At 42.7% G+C, this 18,439-nt stretch overlaps 1 protein-coding gene across 2 annotated transcripts in view; it reads left to right on the forward strand.

Moving 5' to 3' along the window:
- Window positions 1-3,302: 3,302 nt before the first annotated feature.
- LOC136649750 (hemicentin-1-like) overlaps window positions 3,303-18,439 on the forward strand; it is a 180,377-nt gene continuing 165,240 nt past the window's right edge. For both annotated transcript variants that reach the window (XM_066626612.1, XM_066626614.1), the window contains exons 1-5: window positions 3,303-3,382; window positions 4,058-4,321; window positions 5,768-5,912; window positions 10,919-11,040; window positions 12,494-12,769. In XM_066626612.1, the coding sequence (XP_066482709.1) occupies window positions 3,358-3,382; window positions 4,058-4,321; window positions 5,768-5,912; window positions 10,919-11,040; window positions 12,494-12,769 (832 nt within the window). In that variant the 5' untranslated portion in view covers window positions 3,303-3,357. The remainder of the gene's footprint in view (window positions 3,383-4,057; window positions 4,322-5,767; window positions 5,913-10,918; window positions 11,041-12,493; window positions 12,770-18,439) is intronic.

Genomic DNA, 18,439 nt, shown 5'->3' on the forward strand with positions numbered 1-18,439 from the left:
TACAGAAGGGATATTTTAAATAACTAGTAATGCAATCCAATGCATGTCTATTCAAAAGTAAGCTTCAATGGGTTCGTTATTATTATGAATATTTATATACTGCTTTTCAGCAAAAAAACTCACAAAGCTGGGGTGAGGAGGGACAGTAACTGTTCCCCTGCTAAATATAAGGAGCATCACTTGAAAAAGTAACTCTCTGCCTAATTTCCAGGGGTGAAGTGGTAACACTGGGACTCACTCCTTGATAAGTGTATAATGGATTGGAGCCTTACAGCCCAATCCTGTGGTCCGCAGCACGGCTCCGTGCAGCGGACCACAGTCGCAAACGTGCCATAAGGCATGTTTGTGGGACTCACTGCTGGGCTCCCACCGGGGCTAGCCCAGCACTGGCCGGAGCTGGGCTGGTGTGCGGCGGTCGCCTGGGTTCCACAGCTTGGCGGTCTCCTGGACCGCCGGGCTGCGGAACTGGAGGTGGGGGCATGGCCAGGGGCGTGGGGCGTGGGGGAGGTGTTCCACAGAGGGGAGAGGCGTGCTGGGGTGGGCAGGAGGTGTGTCGGGGGGAGGGAGAGAGGCGGATCTGCGGAGCTGTGCTCTGCAGGATGCAGGGTGCTTGTGGAGGGCTGTGCACCCTGCGCAAGCGCCTTTACTTTAGCGCTGACCTTTTGGTCGGTGCTAAAGAGAGTAGCCCCATTGCGGGGCTGCTTCCCTTATTTGGGGGAAGGGGACGAACGTCCCATTCTCCCGAGGTGCCACCCACAGTAGCGCGGGAGGGGCAGGATCCGGCGGGAGCCCTCCACGGAGCCTCCACGGGCAGCTCAGGATTGGGCTGTTAGTCCTGACATTCATTCATTCGATTTATATTCTGCTTTTCTCCCCGAAGGGCACCCAAGGCGGCTTAACCTGAGTGACACTTTTTAAGTGCCCAGTCCTATCCAACTTGCCAGCACCAGTGCAGCTGCCATGCAGCCCCGAAGTAAGGGAACAAACATTCCTTTACCTTGAGGAGGCCTCTGCTATTCTCCCTGCCCCACTGCAGGATGCAGTGCATACGCTGTTGGGATGGCTGCATCGATGTTTGAAAGTTGGTTAGGATGGACTGTAAATGACATGTGCAGTAATGTGAAAAATTGATTTTTATATTTTCAAACAGCCACTTGGAGTTTCCTTTAAATATCCAAGCGTTTCCATAATATAATGATGAGAAAAAAATTGCCAAAATTGAAAAGAAGTTTGGTTGGGAACACACTTCACTGGTAATCTACTGTTGGAGTTGTTTCAATATTCACCACTTTAGGTATATCTACATGCACCGCTGAATCGGGGTGGTGGAAGTGCTGTGGTTCTTAGCGTGTGTCATATGCCCCCCCCCCCCAGGAGCCACACCAGACTTAGTTAAATAAAATGCCAATTATTGGACTAAAAGGTGCAGATGGAAAAGTACCTTTTCCCCCAACTAACAGTGGCTGGCGGAGTACAGATGTAAATTAGGCTCAGAATGGGACCAGGAACAGAAAAAGGGGTGAGAAATTCTGCCTTAGACTATTGAATGACTTATCATACAAAAAGTTTCCTGCAAGAAAGAAAGTAGCATGTTTGGAAGAGAAGTTCTCTTTCCGCAGGCTCTGTTATGCTTGGTTTCTGCCAACAGGGAGTACTTAAAAGAATCTGAAAGCAAGCATAACAGAGCAGGGAGCATTAAAAAAATACACCCCACTTGCTGCCTGAAGTAATACAGTCCATTCTACCACCTCAGGTTTCTGTCTCTCCTCATGTTCCTTACTCATTTCATTCCACTGCCATGTGTATACCTCAACCTGATAACAGAGAAATATGGGTGAGGACCCAAAGAGTTACTTTAGGTATGCCCAGTTACTTACATTCTAAAAAATTTGAAGAATGGATCCTGACCCACCAACTCCTGTCATATCACAAACTGTTTGGAAGTGATTTGCTTTGTGGCATAGCAACAGGTTGGATGATGGGTAGGGGCTAGTGTTTGAGAAATTATTGTAAATGACATGTAAATGGGTCCAAAACCCTCATGGGTATGAGGAAACAGTTGCATAGTTCTTTGGATCTTGGCCATTCTATCCAGGCTTCTTTCTCTGGTTTGTTTGCGATGAAACTGTACAGCTGCTGATGAAGAAAAAGGAAAGTTCTTCAAAATGTCGTAAATTTCCTATGCAGATGCTATAAAAAGTGATCTGTTCTAACTGTGTTTGCTCAACTCACTTTTAACAGTCAATTATCACTTGATAACAGAAGTCTTTTTGGCACTCTGTTAAAAAAGAAATAATTCTCTTTAATCCATTGATCTTGACAGCAGCTGGGCTTTGCCAGAAAGCCCTCTGTGGTGATTTTACAGAGGTGAAAGGTTAAGCAATAGAAACAAATAGCGGCCTTTCCAATAATGACACACTGATATTACAGGGAGAGGGTTGCCTAAGCAGTAATTCTATGGAAAACTGTTTGTTTTAATACCTTTGCTGAGCACAGTTTTTGCTAGACAAAACAAATTACGTATATGTGAACCCATGTGTTCTTTCTATGACTGAATAACACAGCCATCAGTGTTTGTCTATCTGTAAGAACTAGATAGGGATTTGTAGATTCAAATTTAATCTTAGCATGTCTTATTGGTTTTTCCTCTGTTCTTTCTTTGCTTGTAGCAAGTGAATATGCATTGATTAGTCTGTTAATTCTGGATGTTTCTTTTTTCAATTTAACTGTTCAGCTCAAGCTCTCAACAGTGGTTCCCATTGTGTAGTGCAGACCTGGATTTATATGATATTGTGATATTTACAGTCCTAGAGGTTGGCATAATTAAACATTCTTGTGAGCAAAATCGAGTGTTGCAGAAATATTGAGTGTTGCCACGCAGTGCTGCTTTTGGGACTGAAAATGTGAGCTGAATTGCTGGATCATCATACGATCTAGCTGTGGAGATCTGTGTGCATAAAGTCTTTCTGATTACCATGAGCAGAAAACATTGCAGGATACTGGATAACTCAATTTCTAAAGAACTACATGCAGAAAGCCTACAAGCTATCAAAATAGCTCCTTGATAAAATATGGGACATATTGCACATTTTAAATTTCTGATAATAGTAGGTCATAATGTTTGAAACCTGTGTAGTTGTGCTTACACCAAGTGTGCATCATTATATCAGTGGAACTTGCTTGTATGTTTAGGATCGCAGCCTTAATGTTTAGTGGGTCATTTGCTGACTGATGAAAATGCTCTCCTATACTGTTTTTCAGACGTCAAGTGGTGGGCGTCACTCTGTTCGTATCACAGGTCTCAGTACAATCGACTTCCGAGCTGGTTTTTCCAGAAAGCCAACATTAGACTTCAAAATGACTTCTAGTAGACCAGTGCAAGGTAAGTTGCTGCTTTACAGACAAATATTTTTTTAATGAAGTACACTAGTAGGAAGTACACAGTAAGGAAGGTCAGGTAACACTTCCTGCTCTGTTAAAAATCTTCTGGGTCAGACATCCTTGCTTGACTAAGCAACTAGGAGACTGTTTATGTTGGCTCCAGGACCATGTTTGTCTCTACTTTACTTCTGCTTTGCCTTGTCCCCCCTGAACTCAGCAGGAGCAGTAGTCATACAACCAAGGAAGTAGTGTATCTGAACAAAGCAAGGTGATTTCTCTAAGGATGCCCAGTTCAGACAAATCAGCACAATGGCACATAGGGAAGGATGCGTACCAAAAACGTGCAAAGTTATCTGTGCAAATGTGACTTTCGCTTCTTTGTATGAGAATATATCGAAGTGTTCTCCAATGTCAAAAGTGTCTCAGGTGTTCCTGTTTCTTAAAAAATGTAGACTTTGTATATCAAAATCTCTGGGTTATGTCCAGTCTCTTGCATGATGCTTGTTCGAAGCAATGTGGTGGAAAACAATATTACCATTTCTTTTCTCAGAGCAACCAAATTAAACTATGGTCTAAAAGGGACACTGAAAGTACTTGTGCTGCCTAGGACAACTGTCTGTTTTGAAAGGACTCAGTTTTATACTCCTATAATTTTCAATTTGTATTTTGTTAATAGGAATACCTACCTACATTCTACTAAATACTACAGGAATTCATCTTCCTGCTAGAGTCGACCGTCTAGAGCTGCTCAGTATCACTGGAGATCTTCTGAAGACCATTCCTGTGAAATATTTCCCTCATAGAAAACCTTATGGGATCTGGAATATTACAGAGTTTATTCCACCTAATGAAGCCTTCTTTATTAAAATAACTGGTTATGACAAAGATGACTATCTCTTCCAGAGAGTATCAAGTGTTTCATTTTCTAATATTATTCCCGGTAATTTATTTGAAGTTTAGTTTTCTTTGTGAATTATCTTTTCCTATTTATTTAGGTCCACTGGTGGGTGGGGAGGGGAGAGAATTTTTTGATCTCCACACCCCACCCCCAACCCTGTGGTTAATAAAGCACAGCATTTGTTTACTATTTACATGCATTATTTATGTTTCATCTCAGTGGATCCCAAGGTAGCTAACAAAATATATTTCAAATAATAAAAACAAGTTCCACTACCGGCACTCCTGGTCTTCCCATCGCCTCACAGTAATTAACTCATCCAAATTAGTTGTCCAGGCTATAACCCGCTTTTTCTTTTCTTGGGGTAACTCATTTATTCCAGCTGCTCTCCAAGCTTTTAATGCTAAAGTTGCACCTCAAATTTTGTATGGCATTCCTATATGGATGCCAGCATTAAATGATTTGATTGAAAAGATCCATTCAAATTTTCTATACAAAATCTTAGGTGTTCTGCATTGCGTTCCCTATGTGGCACTCTGCCTGGAGACAGGCCAATATAGGCTGGAGTTTCTAGCATGGTCCCGTTTCTTAAAATACTGGGCCAAAGTGTGCTTCAGGGCTGATCAAAACCCATTGCTAAAAGGGATACTGACTGACCCACTGTTATCTCCCTGCTTAGCTCTTTTCTATAAGAAAATCAGACAAATGGGCCTCGAGGCAGATCTACAAGGAGCTGCTACACCTGAGGTTTCTATTAGGCTCCTGATAACAAGATTAACTGATATAGAAAGGCAAGAGATTTTGGGTGCAGCACAAAAAAAAATGTTCGCCCCTGAATTTCCACCTAAGTAATACATTTGGTCAACAACCAAAGTATCTGACCTTCTTGGAGTGCCCCTTTGCAAGGAGGGCTTTTACATTAGCTCGCTGCAATGTGTTACCTTCTAAAGACCTACTTGGCAGGTTTAGAAATGCCCCGAAGGAAGAACGAGTCTGTAACTGTGGCCTTAGAGAGGTAGACTCTCTTTTACACATTGTTTTGCACTGTGTTAGCAATCAAGTGCCTAGAGACCAGTACCTTCTCCCATTATTAAGAACTAAAAAAGGTCTCTCTGAGAATGTTTGCCTACAATTTTTGTTAGCGGGAGATTCTAAACTTGTGACCCTTCCAGTTGCGAAATTTTTACACCTGAGTAACTTGAAGAGGGCTAATCTGTTGGTCCTAAGTAACCTGGAGTTACCGCACAAGTAAATTGTTGTGTTTTAACCTTTATCTTTATTCGCTTTTTAACATATATTTATTTATTGGATTGTTTAGAGATATTATGTGTTAATTTTTATGCCTAATAAAGGTTTGATTGAAAAAAAATTGAATAATAAAAACAATTCAGTAAAATTAAGAACAGTTTCAAATATCAGGGAAATAAAATACTCAGTGCTCTCATATTAGATTCATAATAACTTCATTTTTATTCACTTTTATTCTAGATGCACCTAAAGTAAGCATGCTCAAGAAAACCCCAGGATACTATCTGCAGCCAGGGAACATTCCTTGCCACATAGCCAGCCTCATCCCCTTTACTGTACGTTTTAGCAGAAATGGAATTAGACTGGGAATGGATCAGTTTTTCACGTAAGCAATCATTTCTCAATAGTATTGTTGAGTTTCTCTTTGTGTGCTTGTACCTGTGCACTTATGTGTGACGCAGAGAAAGCATATTGTGCGTTCATCTTCATTATACAATGGTGAAATTAGGGTGATAAAGGCCAGTGTTTCTCATATAGTTCATAGAGCAACTTGGGCTTTGCTTACATGGAAAGGAAGGACTGTGGATATCTGCAGAAAATACACATTTGGGTCCTTGTTCATTTTGATTAAAGCAATCTAATAATCTCAATGTAATTAGTAATATTTGTGAAAACGCTGGGTTGGGGGTTGTTTAACAGGCACTTCCATGAAACTCTAAATCTGGTTGAGTGAAAAATGATGTCAGTATCATCTGTGTGTAAACCTGTTTGTCTTCCAAGGCAATTTAATCTCTTTGTTGGATTGCATTTTATTGCAGTTTTTATACAGTGCTTTTTCAATCTAGGGAACTTGATTGAAACTTTAGAAGTTTTAATAGAATTTCTTCGAAAGCAAGGTCAATAATAAATATTCTTGATACACTGTACTGCTTTTCCACCACTACCGGTTTTGCACCTAACATGCACTGCCACAGGGGGATGCTGATTATGCTCTAAGGCAGGAGTAAGGAAACTTTTTATATAATGGAAGGCCCCTTTTTTATTTTACTTTTTTATATAATTCATTATTACTTTCCTTAACCAGAAAAGGCACACTTTTATTTTACATGTTACAATTTTTCCCCCTAAGAAGGTCTCAGGCCTATTACACGAGTCACTGGGCAATTGCCAGTTCACCAGTTGCTGAGTTCCCACTGACAGGAAAGAATAAATAGAAGTTACTGGGAAAAAAATACCCTGGCATTAGATCGTGAAATAAAAGGTGGATTTAGTATTTGTAGACTTAAGGCTGCAGGTTCCCCACTCTTGCTCTAGGGCAGGGGTGTCCAAAGATTTTGGCAGGAGGGCCACATCAGCTCTCTGACACTGTGTCGGGGGCTGGGGAAAAAAAAGAATTAATTTACATTTCAAATTTGAATAAATTTACATAAGTTTACATAAATGAATATATTAAAGATGAACTTATATGAATGAATGAAGGTCTTACAATAGCTCAAGGCCTATAAAAGGCCTTGCACCAAGCAAGGCTGACCTTTCCTTTGCTGCTGCTGCTGCATCACAGATGTGAAAGAGCAAGCAGTGGAGGGAGCTCTCATCCCACAGCTCACACGAGAGGTCAAACAGTCGCCCTCACGCTGACAGCAGTTGTGTTGGGCCAGTGTGGGCTTCAACAAATCTCCAGAGGGCCAGAGGCTCATTGGAGACTGGGGGCTCCCTGAGGGCCGCATTGAGAGGCCTTGAGGGCCGCAAGTGGCCCCAGGGCCGGGGTTTGGGCACCCCTGCTCTAGGGTATGCATTCAGTTCATAGAGTAAGGAATGAACTGGAGAACACAGCATAAGCTGAGTATGCAGCTGATAACACTTTTTAGACTCCTGCACAATGCATAAGGGTTTCTCTGAAGATAAACCAACATGGAAAATATTCCCTGAAACTAGATGCTTTAAAAATTAAGGGGACTGTATCTAATAATACCTCATGAAGAGCTCAATCCTCTCCTCTCCTCCCCCACACTGGTGTTGGCACTCTTAAAACAGGTGCCCTGTATCCAGTGGGGGAGTGGGTGGCATGGATCAGGAGGCTTCAAAGGAGAAAGGGAATTTAAATCTCCTTATATCTCTGTAAGCCTCCTGCTCTGCATTGGGTCTCCTTGGACTTGTGCTAGCAATTTTGCTAGTTCAAGTCCATGGAGAGAGAGGTGGTGGGGAGGTAAGAAGGGATAGAATCTGATGTGTGCTGTCACTGCTGGATTCACCCTCCTGCAGCCTCCTTCTTACATACCCCTCCCCACCCAGTTTACCCCCTCCCACCCTCATTTTGCACTCCCACACCCCTTCAGTCTCTCCCATTGACACTTGCTCCAGTGGTCAGCAGGAGAGCCAACAATGCACATGGGAAGGCTCTAGGCTTCCCACCAGTGTCCCTGGCAGTGTGCTACTCAGCTTGCCTCCAGAGATCCTTTTACTACTGGTGCTACTTCATGGTGGAAGAGGGGCTGCGACAACAGCCAACTTGGATAGGATTGGGCCATTAATTTGTTAACTGTATTTTATACAGTATTATTTAAAATGTAACAACATGAATGGGAAAGTGGCTTGCATACATACGCTTTATACATACCAAATGCAGATAGTATGCAGCCAAGATTCTGTAGTAAAGACATGTTAATGGGCAACCCAATCCTAACTTGCATTGGAACAGGCAGGCCAACCTCCTGTATCCAGCTCAGGTTAGAAGGTGTTTGCAGTACAACTCGGAGTGAGGGAATATTTATTCCCTTACCCCATGTCGCATGCCAGCCACTCCTATGGGGCTACTTGGGTCTGTGCCAGCAAAATCGCTGATGCAAATCTGAGTAGCAAGGAGTAATGCTGGGATGGCTGGGAGGGTGTAGGATCTGACCTAAGTTGCCGAGACCAGTCCCACCCCCTCCCAGGCCCAGTCTGCCTCTGTTCTGCCCTTCTGCCACCCTCTCCCACTGCCATGCTGCCTTCCCTTGGCTGACATGAGCTAACCTGCTGTGGTGGCATGGAGGCTGGATCATACCTCCAGGAACTGTTGTGGGCCTCTTTGCTGGACCAGCCAGCTCACGAGGAGGTGCAAATGTGCATTACCTTACAGGGGCCTGTGCCAACTCACAGCCCAATCCTGAGCTTCCTGGGTCCCTCAGCCTTGGTGGCACCGGGAACAGCTGCCAGCAGATCCTGTGTGCCTCGGGCTACTACTACAGGCAGTGCCTCAGGAGAAGGGAACCTTTGTCCCCTTCCCCCAGGTAAGGGAAGCAGCCCCGCAATGGGTCTACTCACTTTACCAAAGGCGTTCATGTAAGGTGCCGACCCCCTCATGACACCTTGGATCCGGTGGAGCAGAACTCCACAGACCCACCTCCCTCCCGCCCCCCTTCCCCCTCCCCATCCTGCCTCCCCCCCGCTGGCCTCCCTCCTCCCTGGAATGCCTCATCCCCGCCCCCACCCCGCCCCCGCTTACCGTGCCGCGGCTCAGCAGCCCGTGAGACTGCTGAGTGACGGCGGCTGGGCGCCTGTCCCGCACTAGCCTGGCGCTAGCCCGGCACTGACCGGTTTGCAACAGTGCACAGCGGCACGAAGCCACAGCGCCGAGCCCAGGATTGGGCTCTCAGCTGGCACTCAAAATTGCACTCAAAATTTAAATTAAATTTTGACTGCTATTAATTTAAAAATTGCCACAGTCTTTTAATCATTTCATAAAGGTTATACTAGTTCTGTAATCCCACTCAGACTTTAATGATCAAGCTGCTTGCTTTTTTTCTCCTGGTTTTCCTTTTATTTTGTTACACGTCTGTTAAACAGAGGAGAATATGTTGATGATTTCATAAATACTCTTCTAGCCAAGGGTTGCTGACTGAGCGCTTCATTTAATGAGATTTACCTTGGCTTCTCTCCTGTTGCCTAAAGAGTGTGTAGTTGTGTATGTGTTTAAAAGGACAGATCAAATTTCATTCTCTATTAATCTCTCTTGATTCAAACTGAAGGCAGACATAATACTTTAGTAGTGTGGTAATTGTGGGTCTTGCACAAATTATATAATGTGTATATATAAGCACTTTGGTCATTAAATAGATGTACCAAGTGGTATCATTAAATGTTATGTAAGATGTGAAAAATAGCATAACTGATCTTTAGTTCTGTAGTAGATCAGGCTAGGGTGTGCTTGACTGCTTGATAACACTTAAAGTATCGTGCATAGCTGGTGTATTTTGCTGTTTATGAAAGTTGCCTGAAAATGTTGGTGGAGGTTTCTCAGCTAGAAGGAATACGGCCATGACAATAGAGTAAAAGATCTTTGGTGGTGGAAAATGTGGATCTAGGCCATGAGTGTCAAACATAAGGACCACTGGCCTTAACAGGTCTGCGGAAGCTCTTTATTTGGCCCTTGTGACAATTGTGCTCTCTTAATTATTGGGGCATTATCTGCTCTCAGCTGATGAGCTTTAAAGTTGTAATAAGAATGCTGAAAGAAGTTGCCTGCTCTTACCTTGTTTTATTGTTCTCTAAGGAGAAGCCAGGCAGTGTGTGCAGATTTCTGACAAGTGATACTTGGTAGCCAGACATCAGTGCACTGATAGAAGTGGTGTAGGAATGTGTGCCATGCAGATAGAGTTGCACTTTTATTTGCCCCATCTCCAAAAAGTTTCATGGGAAAAGGTAAAAATAATCCTTTACCTTGTACAGAGGTGCAAAGAAGGGCTACCAAAATGATCAGGGGATCATTTTTTTAGCTTGGGGAAAAAAGGACTGGGAGAAGGCATGGTGAGGAAGAAGGCAGAGATTTATGGTTTGGACTGAGAAGCAGAAAGAGAGAAATGTCAATATAGTCATATCTCTATTAATACCTCCCAGAAAGACCCTCCATCTTAAAGAGTTTAATAGGTATAAAGTCCCACTCCCAGTTTCAATCGTTGGCATGCCCAGGTAGACTGGAATTTCTGGTAACGGACCCTGATTTATGATCTAAGAGCCCAATCCTGTGCCCCCCCCACCAATGCAGAGCATCAAAATGGCTACCACTGCATCCTGTGGGGGGACAGTTGCAGAAGTCTCCTCTGAGTAAGGGAACAATTATTCCCTTACAGCAGTCAGTGCCAGTGGAAGAGACACACTGCCATCACCTGGCTCAGGTAGGATTGGGCCGTAAGGCTGCAATCCTATACACATTTTAATAGGACTATTGTTCACAGTTGGGCTTAGTTTTGAGAAGACTGGTTTTGATAGTTTTGGTAGACTTAGTTTTGAGGTCTGTTACCTGATGTGTGAATAAGGAGTGGCTGTTTAGCAGTCAAAAGGAGCCTAAGACCTAGCTATTTCTCTTATCTTTCATGTAAACCCTCTGAAGAGTCTTTAAATTTTTTATTGCAGAGAATCAGCTAGTGTGAACTGGGAGATTGCGAAGGTCTCACTGCGGGATGAAGGTTACTATGAGTGTATTGCCACTAGTAGTGCAGGAACTGGACGCGCACAGACATTTCTTGATGTATCAGGTTAGTTCCGTTTATCATGCCCTGCCTAAAATGATCCATTTTACTTAAAACTGTGGAGATTTTGTTCTGTAAAATAAGCCAAATGATCCATTTTAGCACGTCCCCATTTGTGGAGTTATGATTCAAAGATATATCTGTCAACGGCTGTTAGCCATGTTAGCTGCATGTAGCCTTCGTGTCCAGAGGCATGGTGCATTTGAATGCCTGTTTTCTGGATGCAAAAAGATACTTGTTTCTCGGATCATCTGGCTGGCTGCAGTTTTAACCCACATGTGGAATGATCTTGGTGTGAGGAAGTGATGTCACCCATGATGGCTGTCATCTGTATTATAGTTATTGGCAGGGAATAGGCTTGAAAAACCATCTTATGACCCAGTCAAGAATAAAATTCACACAACGTCCCCTGGACTTCCTTGATGAGGTAGCTTCTCTGTTTGAGAACTAATGAACCAATCTGTTTGCTGGAAAACACAGTAATTATTTGAAGGGAAATTTCTTTAGTCAGCGTTCAGAAGTATCATCAGTGTGGAGTGATTTGCTAATTGTGATTTAAAATTATTTTCTTATTTCACATAAAATAGCAGATTAGTTTGGTGAAAGTGACCATAGAGTTCCACAGACAAATGGGAAAATTTGGAAACAATGATAGTATTGAAGTTTTCATTATTGATGAGATGAAGAAAAACATTTTTAAAACCATAGTGTGTTTTTTATTAACACATTTCCTTCAAACAGTCAAACAAAAAAACAGAGATAATTTAACGTTCTTTAACAGGAGCTTTAGCATGTGCTCAAAAATAGCTATAAATGTCTTGAAACCATCCAACAGTAAATGGAACTCCCCTACACCATGATAAATGGAAATGTGTAAATCAACTTTGGGATGAAAGTGTAGTGCCATTATGGGGCTTGTTTAATTTACAAATTGTAAATATTTCTAAAGGTAACTCATAAGGAACAATGATTGTGAAATAATAAAGGTTTTACAAAACAGGGTTCCTCTCATACCTATAATTTAGACATTGAGCTGTTAGTTGTGTTAAACAGATGTTAAATGGTGGGAATGTGGCGGATATGGTTCCATTTTATCAGAAAATATCCTTGGTGATACTCTGTTCAGGAGAGCAACAGGCATTTTCTCTGTAGTTTTAATAACCTGGTGAGAGTGGGATATTTTGACTAAAGGGAACAGGTCAACAAAAGGTCTGTTTTCATGGCTGCCTTGGTTTTAATTCCCACTACAATACCAGAACATGCACATAACCACTGTATTAAAAGACCCATTTGTCTGGGATCTTGCTGTGTGGTACACTCAATCCAGCCCTAAGGGTTGTGCTATGCATGAACATTTTGAGGTGAAAGCAAGTAGATACTGAGACTTCTCCTTTGCTTTCCTGGTGTGTTGATCTTGTAAATAATGTCTGTGTGTGTTCTTGTTTTTTCTTTTTGACAGAACCTCCACCTATCGTACAGGTCCCTAATAATGTTACTGTCACTCCTGGTGATCGAGCCATATTGACATGCTTAACTGTGAGCACAGTACGTTACAATCTCACCTGGTATAGAAACAGCAGAGATCTGAAACTTGTGGAGCCATCCCGGATACGGATGATGAGCAACCTCTCTCTGGAAGTCAAACTGGTAAAACTCTCAGATGCTGGAGAGTACAGTTGTATGGCTTCTAATGAAGGTGGTTCCACTGTGTCATCTGTATTCCTTACGGTGCAAGGTAACGTGGAAAGGAAATTTTCATTTCTACAAACAGCATTCTATTTAGTTTCCCTTCCTTTTGATTTCTTCTCTTTGTCCAGAAGATGAAGTGCTTTTGTGGACTTGTACAAATTCAGACATTGTTCTTCTGCATTGCTCCCATTTATTTGTATGACTTAGGGCCCAATCCCATACTTACCTTCTGATATCATGGTCGTACTCCACTGGTGCTGACTGCCGTAAAGCAGGTTCAGTGGCAGCTGTTTAGCTAGCACAGGTCCAAGTAGACCCCCTGCACCGCTGAGGCTTACCCAATTGTTCCCTTACCTTAGAAGAGGTCCCTTAGAGGAGACCTCTACCACTCCCCCTCCCACCATAGGATTCTGCGGTGGGATGGTGGAAATGAATAGGATTGGGCTGTTAGTTTTTTTGAATATGTATACATTGGGTTGGATGCCAGTTAGTACTTCTGTGAATGCAAACAGTTCCATTTGCACAAGGTCGGGAGAGACAATTCACACCTTGGTTCGTAGAAGTACTGGATAGAATCACACCCATTGCCTTTCTACTATTAAAGCTGTAATGGTGACATACAAAGCATAAAAAATGCACAGAAAAATTTCCTGAAAAATAATTAGGTAAAATCTGGAATCATTTTTCTATGAAGGAGTATGGCAAGGAAATGAGGATGTTTACAGAATGAATGATTGCCATTATTGCTCTTCCATTTCTTTTTTGTGATTACCCAGAATTCAGTGTGTCTGCCTTTCAAAAGAATGCTGTGTTGTCAAACTAGCACTGTAGTTTAGAACTGTTCATCACAATTGTATCCTACCCTTCTTCCAAAGATCCCAGGATGGGATACTTGGGGCCCCTCATATCCTTGGATCCTGAATCCCCAGATTCATTTATCCACGGATCGGGTCTGTGGGCCCCCCCTGCACACCTCGTCCAGAGGCAAAGGGAACTCCCTTGCCTCTGGAGGGTCCTCTGAGCCCATCAGAAGCCATGCATGTCTGTCCACAGCCTTTGCCAGTCTCAGACTGAACCTTAGATTTAAAAAAAAAACTCAATTCCATTTTCTTTGTAAAACCAGAAGTGATGTTTTTAATGCTTTATAAAGCATCGGTATGCCTGGGGAAGCTATCAGGATCACAGTCTCTGCTGGGCTCAGAGGTAAGGGAAGCACTTCTGGAGGGTGGGGGCATTCCCTGGTATCTGCAGTTTCAGTTAACCACGGGGGGGGGGGTTTCTGGAATGGAACCCCTGCAGATACCAGGGCATGCCTATACTTAGGTTTATCTACCACTATCCATTTTATTTTACAAAATAAAAGACCTGGCAATCAAAAGGCAATACAGCTGCCTTTGTTGTTGGAAGCTTGAAAGGACTTTAAAAAGAGTAATAATTGACTGAAAAAAGAGAGAGAATCTTGATAGCATATCCCTTCTTTCTTTTTAACTGGGAGCAAGGAAGATGGGATGAATCTTTTGCCAAACTGCTGCATTGTATGTAGAATCTTCATAAAGCTGTGTTGCCTGACAAAAAGTGATAAATATTGCAACAAAAATATTTGACATATTAATTATGATCCATGTTAGCACAAGCCAGATGCCATTTTTTATTAGTAACATATACAGTACTGCAACTGTAAGTGTCAGTACTTGTTGTCCTAGAAACGAGTTCAGTCGGGGTTTCATTACAGGAACTCAATTCAAAGCAGAAATCAGGAGGGAATGTATTGTATTGGCCTGGTGTTTTCTTTCTTGGCTCTCTGTCTGCAGTCTATGGAATTAAAATCACAGTTGTTGTGTTTTGCTCTTGTGGTTTGTTTTCCTCATATGCAATCCTAGGTACTAATGTATCACAGCACTCTTTAATGTCAGAGCTATTTTGAAGTCTCCTCTTATCCAAGAGTCAAACCAATGATGAATTAAAGAACTTTTAATAACCTCATGGCCTCACAAGATATCAGAATCATGATTCTGTGCCAAAATGCAGCTGCAGAACAACCTTTTTATTAGTTAGGGTGAGCCTTATGCTCCATGTGTAGGTTCTGCTCTCTGCTGGAACGTGGATATAGGTTTGACTTGGTTTTAGGCATGGCTAGTGGGACACAGTAACATCTGTTCATCATCCTTTTTTGATGATGCTATAGTGTTGTGTCCAGTCCATTGTGAATAGTGGTATTTCTCTAATAGTGATGAATGGCACATCAGGCTGGTGTTTCACTAATGATCAAACTCAGGTGGTTGACACAGAATATATTTTAATAGGATCTGTGTTTTGTTTTTTTTAAGTATTAGTAGCAGCTATATGAGGGAGGGATTTGGATTGCAGGAAAGGAAAGCTCAGAGGTGCTCAGGGAGTCTGTGCTACATATGGCCAGCATTTGCTCACTACCATTGCCAAAGGTTGTTGGTGTCAAGGCACCTCTGCTGAGCAGAGTTAAGCCCTATCCTGCTTCAGAGCAGAAGAGAAAAGCACTGGATCCAGGATGCCTTGGCTGAGTGCAGCCATTACAACCCCCTTCTTCACAAAAGGATTGAGCAGGGTTTGGTTGCATTTAGTGGAGGTGGCCAGGGCACCTCCTCTGAGTCTAACCAACATCTGCTCACTGTAATTGTCAAAAGTTGCCAGCCCACTTGCCATGGTGAGGGTGGAAACTGGAATTGTGGAAACCTGCTATTACCAGATGACCCATATGGAGACAACTGCATGGGAAGTGGTTTATGTGAAGCAACTGCCATATGGGGAAGATGATTTATCTTGGTTAATACACCACTTCATTTTTTAGAGTGGTGATGGGTGCGGGATATGAGTTATTAATTGCCTAAGCCACATGAAATCTATTTCACCCAAACGGCTTCCCACATACTTCCTGTTTGCATGTTGTTGTTGTTAAGAATATATATTGCATTTCAGTGACAACAACAAATTCACAGAGTGGTTTAAATAGCTAAACAAATAAGTAAGTGGTTCCCTGTACAAAGGGGCTCATAATCTAAAACGATGGAGAAGGAAGACCAGCAAACAGGCCCTAGAAGTGCTTCTGTGGTTTAGTTTCTTTTTCTCTATTATATGTAAAAGGAGATATAAAAAGACTTCTTTAACTTGTTATCAGGCAGTGAAAATTTTCATTTAGTAAAATGTCTCAAGTGTTGGTTCTAGGGACAGTTTGCTGGTCTGTTTGCTTCGAAAGGAAGATGACAGATTGGGGGTCCCCAGTGTTGTGGAGTCTGTGAGTACTGCTGGGATTCTGCAAAGAGGTTGCAGGTGTTAGCGCAGAATGGCTGCCCAGGGGTAGGGGACTCTGCCCAAATGCTTCTGAAGGGTTGAGGGGCTAGGCACACCAGGAGACTTCACACACAAAGATTGCTGATTTTAGAAGCTTTGCTTGGCTAAGTGTGTGCTTGTGTTTTGATGGTGAGGGAGCAGAAGAAGTGCAGATGGGAGAAGGCAGAGATGCTCTGCCGTCTGTTCTCGTTCTTAATTCAAGCCCATGGGTCAGGCAGTGACAGCAGTAGCAGGTGGGTGCCATGGGCACGGCCAGCTTTAGGCCAGTTTGGTGAAATTGGGCCCCACATCTAAGGAGGCTCCATGCTTGGCCAGCGGATCATGGCACTTGCCCAAGTCTGAGAGATCATTTCCAGGCAACACCACACCAAGCTGGCAGAAGATATTCTACCTGGACTGAACGAGCACTTGCAAAGCACGTGTATCCTGTCTGGCTCCAGAGTCAGGGCCGACTTTAGGGCAATTTGACCAAAGTGGTCCCTGAACTGGGGCAGTGAGCAGAGTGCCTGCAGACGGCACCTTGCTTTGTAGCCAATGCTCGGTCATGAAATCTTCCATACCAGGGTGTCAGGAGGAGAGCACAGTGAGCAGAACACTGCTGCCGGTTGGCCTGCCCATCTGCCCTTGAGTTCAGTTGGCTTGAAATAGGCCCCCTGGAAGCAGTTGGTGGTGATTTCACATCACCACCACCTATTTCTGAGTGCCATGCTTTGCATGGGGCACTATCAGGCCTGGTCTCGCAGCTGCCACTCATTCTTCTGAGTGGGGGGGGGTGCATTCAAAAATGTTTTGCATTGGGCCCTGCAGTTCCTAAGACTGGCCATGGGTACCACCTTGAGGACCATTGCCATAGACCAATGATACAATTTGAGGCTTCTCCATTGCTTCCTCTGTTCCAAAATCTTGGATCTTTGATGGGGAGGGGGAGGAGTTGTTGCTGGGATTGTGACCTGGGTAAAGAGCAATTAAAAACAAATAGCTCAAAGGTGTGTTTAAACATTTGGAGTAGTCCGTTTTGTGCTGTAGAATGTGTGATTAGAAAGCAAAATTACATGGGGATAAAATCATCCCCAATGGTTCTTAGTCCTTGTTGTGTCACGCTTTCTGCTGGGACAGAAAACAAAGCCAGTAAATGCTGCCAGATGTAGCTGCACTGGATTTTGCAGTACCTTCTCTTGACTTTTCCACAGGGCAATCCGCTATAATGTGCAAAGTATGTATCTTAATCAAAGACCGTTATTTCTGAGTGTCTCTTTTACTGTGTAATAAAATAACACTGAATTGTCAGAGAGGTGCTATTCAGGCACAGTGTGTCCTCCCATATGAGCCAATCTCAGTTTCCTCATGTCAACAGATGAGTAGATCCTCCTCAAAACCACAAAGCATTTAAAACATCCCCCGCTCTGTTTTGGCAGTGTTTGAAACAGAATAAAAATAGTCCAGGCAGCTGTGCACATGGCAGATCACTTCAGAACAATTCTGCCATATGCATTGAAATTTTTTTTTTAAAGTCTGGATTTGAGGCCTTTCCTTCCACAAGAACTGCATAGCCTATCAGATTTGCTGTCCTTTCCTGTCCTAGAGCAGTTTTATAACTACTTCATGTTTTACACGGTAATCCTGTGGGCTGCAGCTGTGCTGGAGTTCCATAGGTGTCTTCTCTATCAAATGTACAGAGTATGTGGAGCAGCCACATTCTCTGAAACACTTGGGGACATGGACAGCAATCTGAGGATTAGTGGATTCTCTTAGTATGGACTTATTTCTAGAAATGTGTGTTCGTGTTCGCTTCAGACATTTTGCTTCAGAAGAGCCCAGTATAATACCAGAGTTGCTGTGGTGTCTCTAACACTAAGAAGGCTTCATTTTGAACAGATCAGAATATATTTAGAAAGCTGGAGGCGGGGCTAAAAGCAACAGGAAATTAAAGTACATCACATTGGGCATTCTCCCTTGTTGCCTTGTTGCCTCATTTGCACCCTGCAACTTCAATTCTGGAACAACATAATAATGTTTCCATCAGATGCATGTTGGCTTGAAGTATATAAATTCATCAATGAATCAAAATTTTTTTGCATTGTTTAGTTAAAGACCATACTAATAAAAATTACAAGATTAAATAGGAAACATCCATACATATTGAATTATGTTGTCATAAGCATAATCACATCAACCTTACTTCTCATTAAAGTGCTTACTAGACTATCTGGGGGTCTATTTAACTGAAATTATCAGACAAGCATTGTTCAGTGGTGTAAAACACTTCAGTTAATCAAAGCCTTCAGCTAATTCATTATTCCAATAACATATCATTTTAATGGAATGTTTACTTAAATCTGTTATCCACCTTCAGCCAGAAGAATGGGACATGCTTAAAGTAAATATATGTAAA

The sequence above is a fragment of the Tiliqua scincoides genome, chromosome 4, assembly GCF_035046505.1.
Source record: "Tiliqua scincoides isolate rTilSci1 chromosome 4, rTilSci1.hap2, whole genome shotgun sequence".
In the NCBI taxonomy this organism is placed as follows: domain Eukaryota; kingdom Metazoa; phylum Chordata; class Lepidosauria; order Squamata; family Scincidae; genus Tiliqua; species Tiliqua scincoides.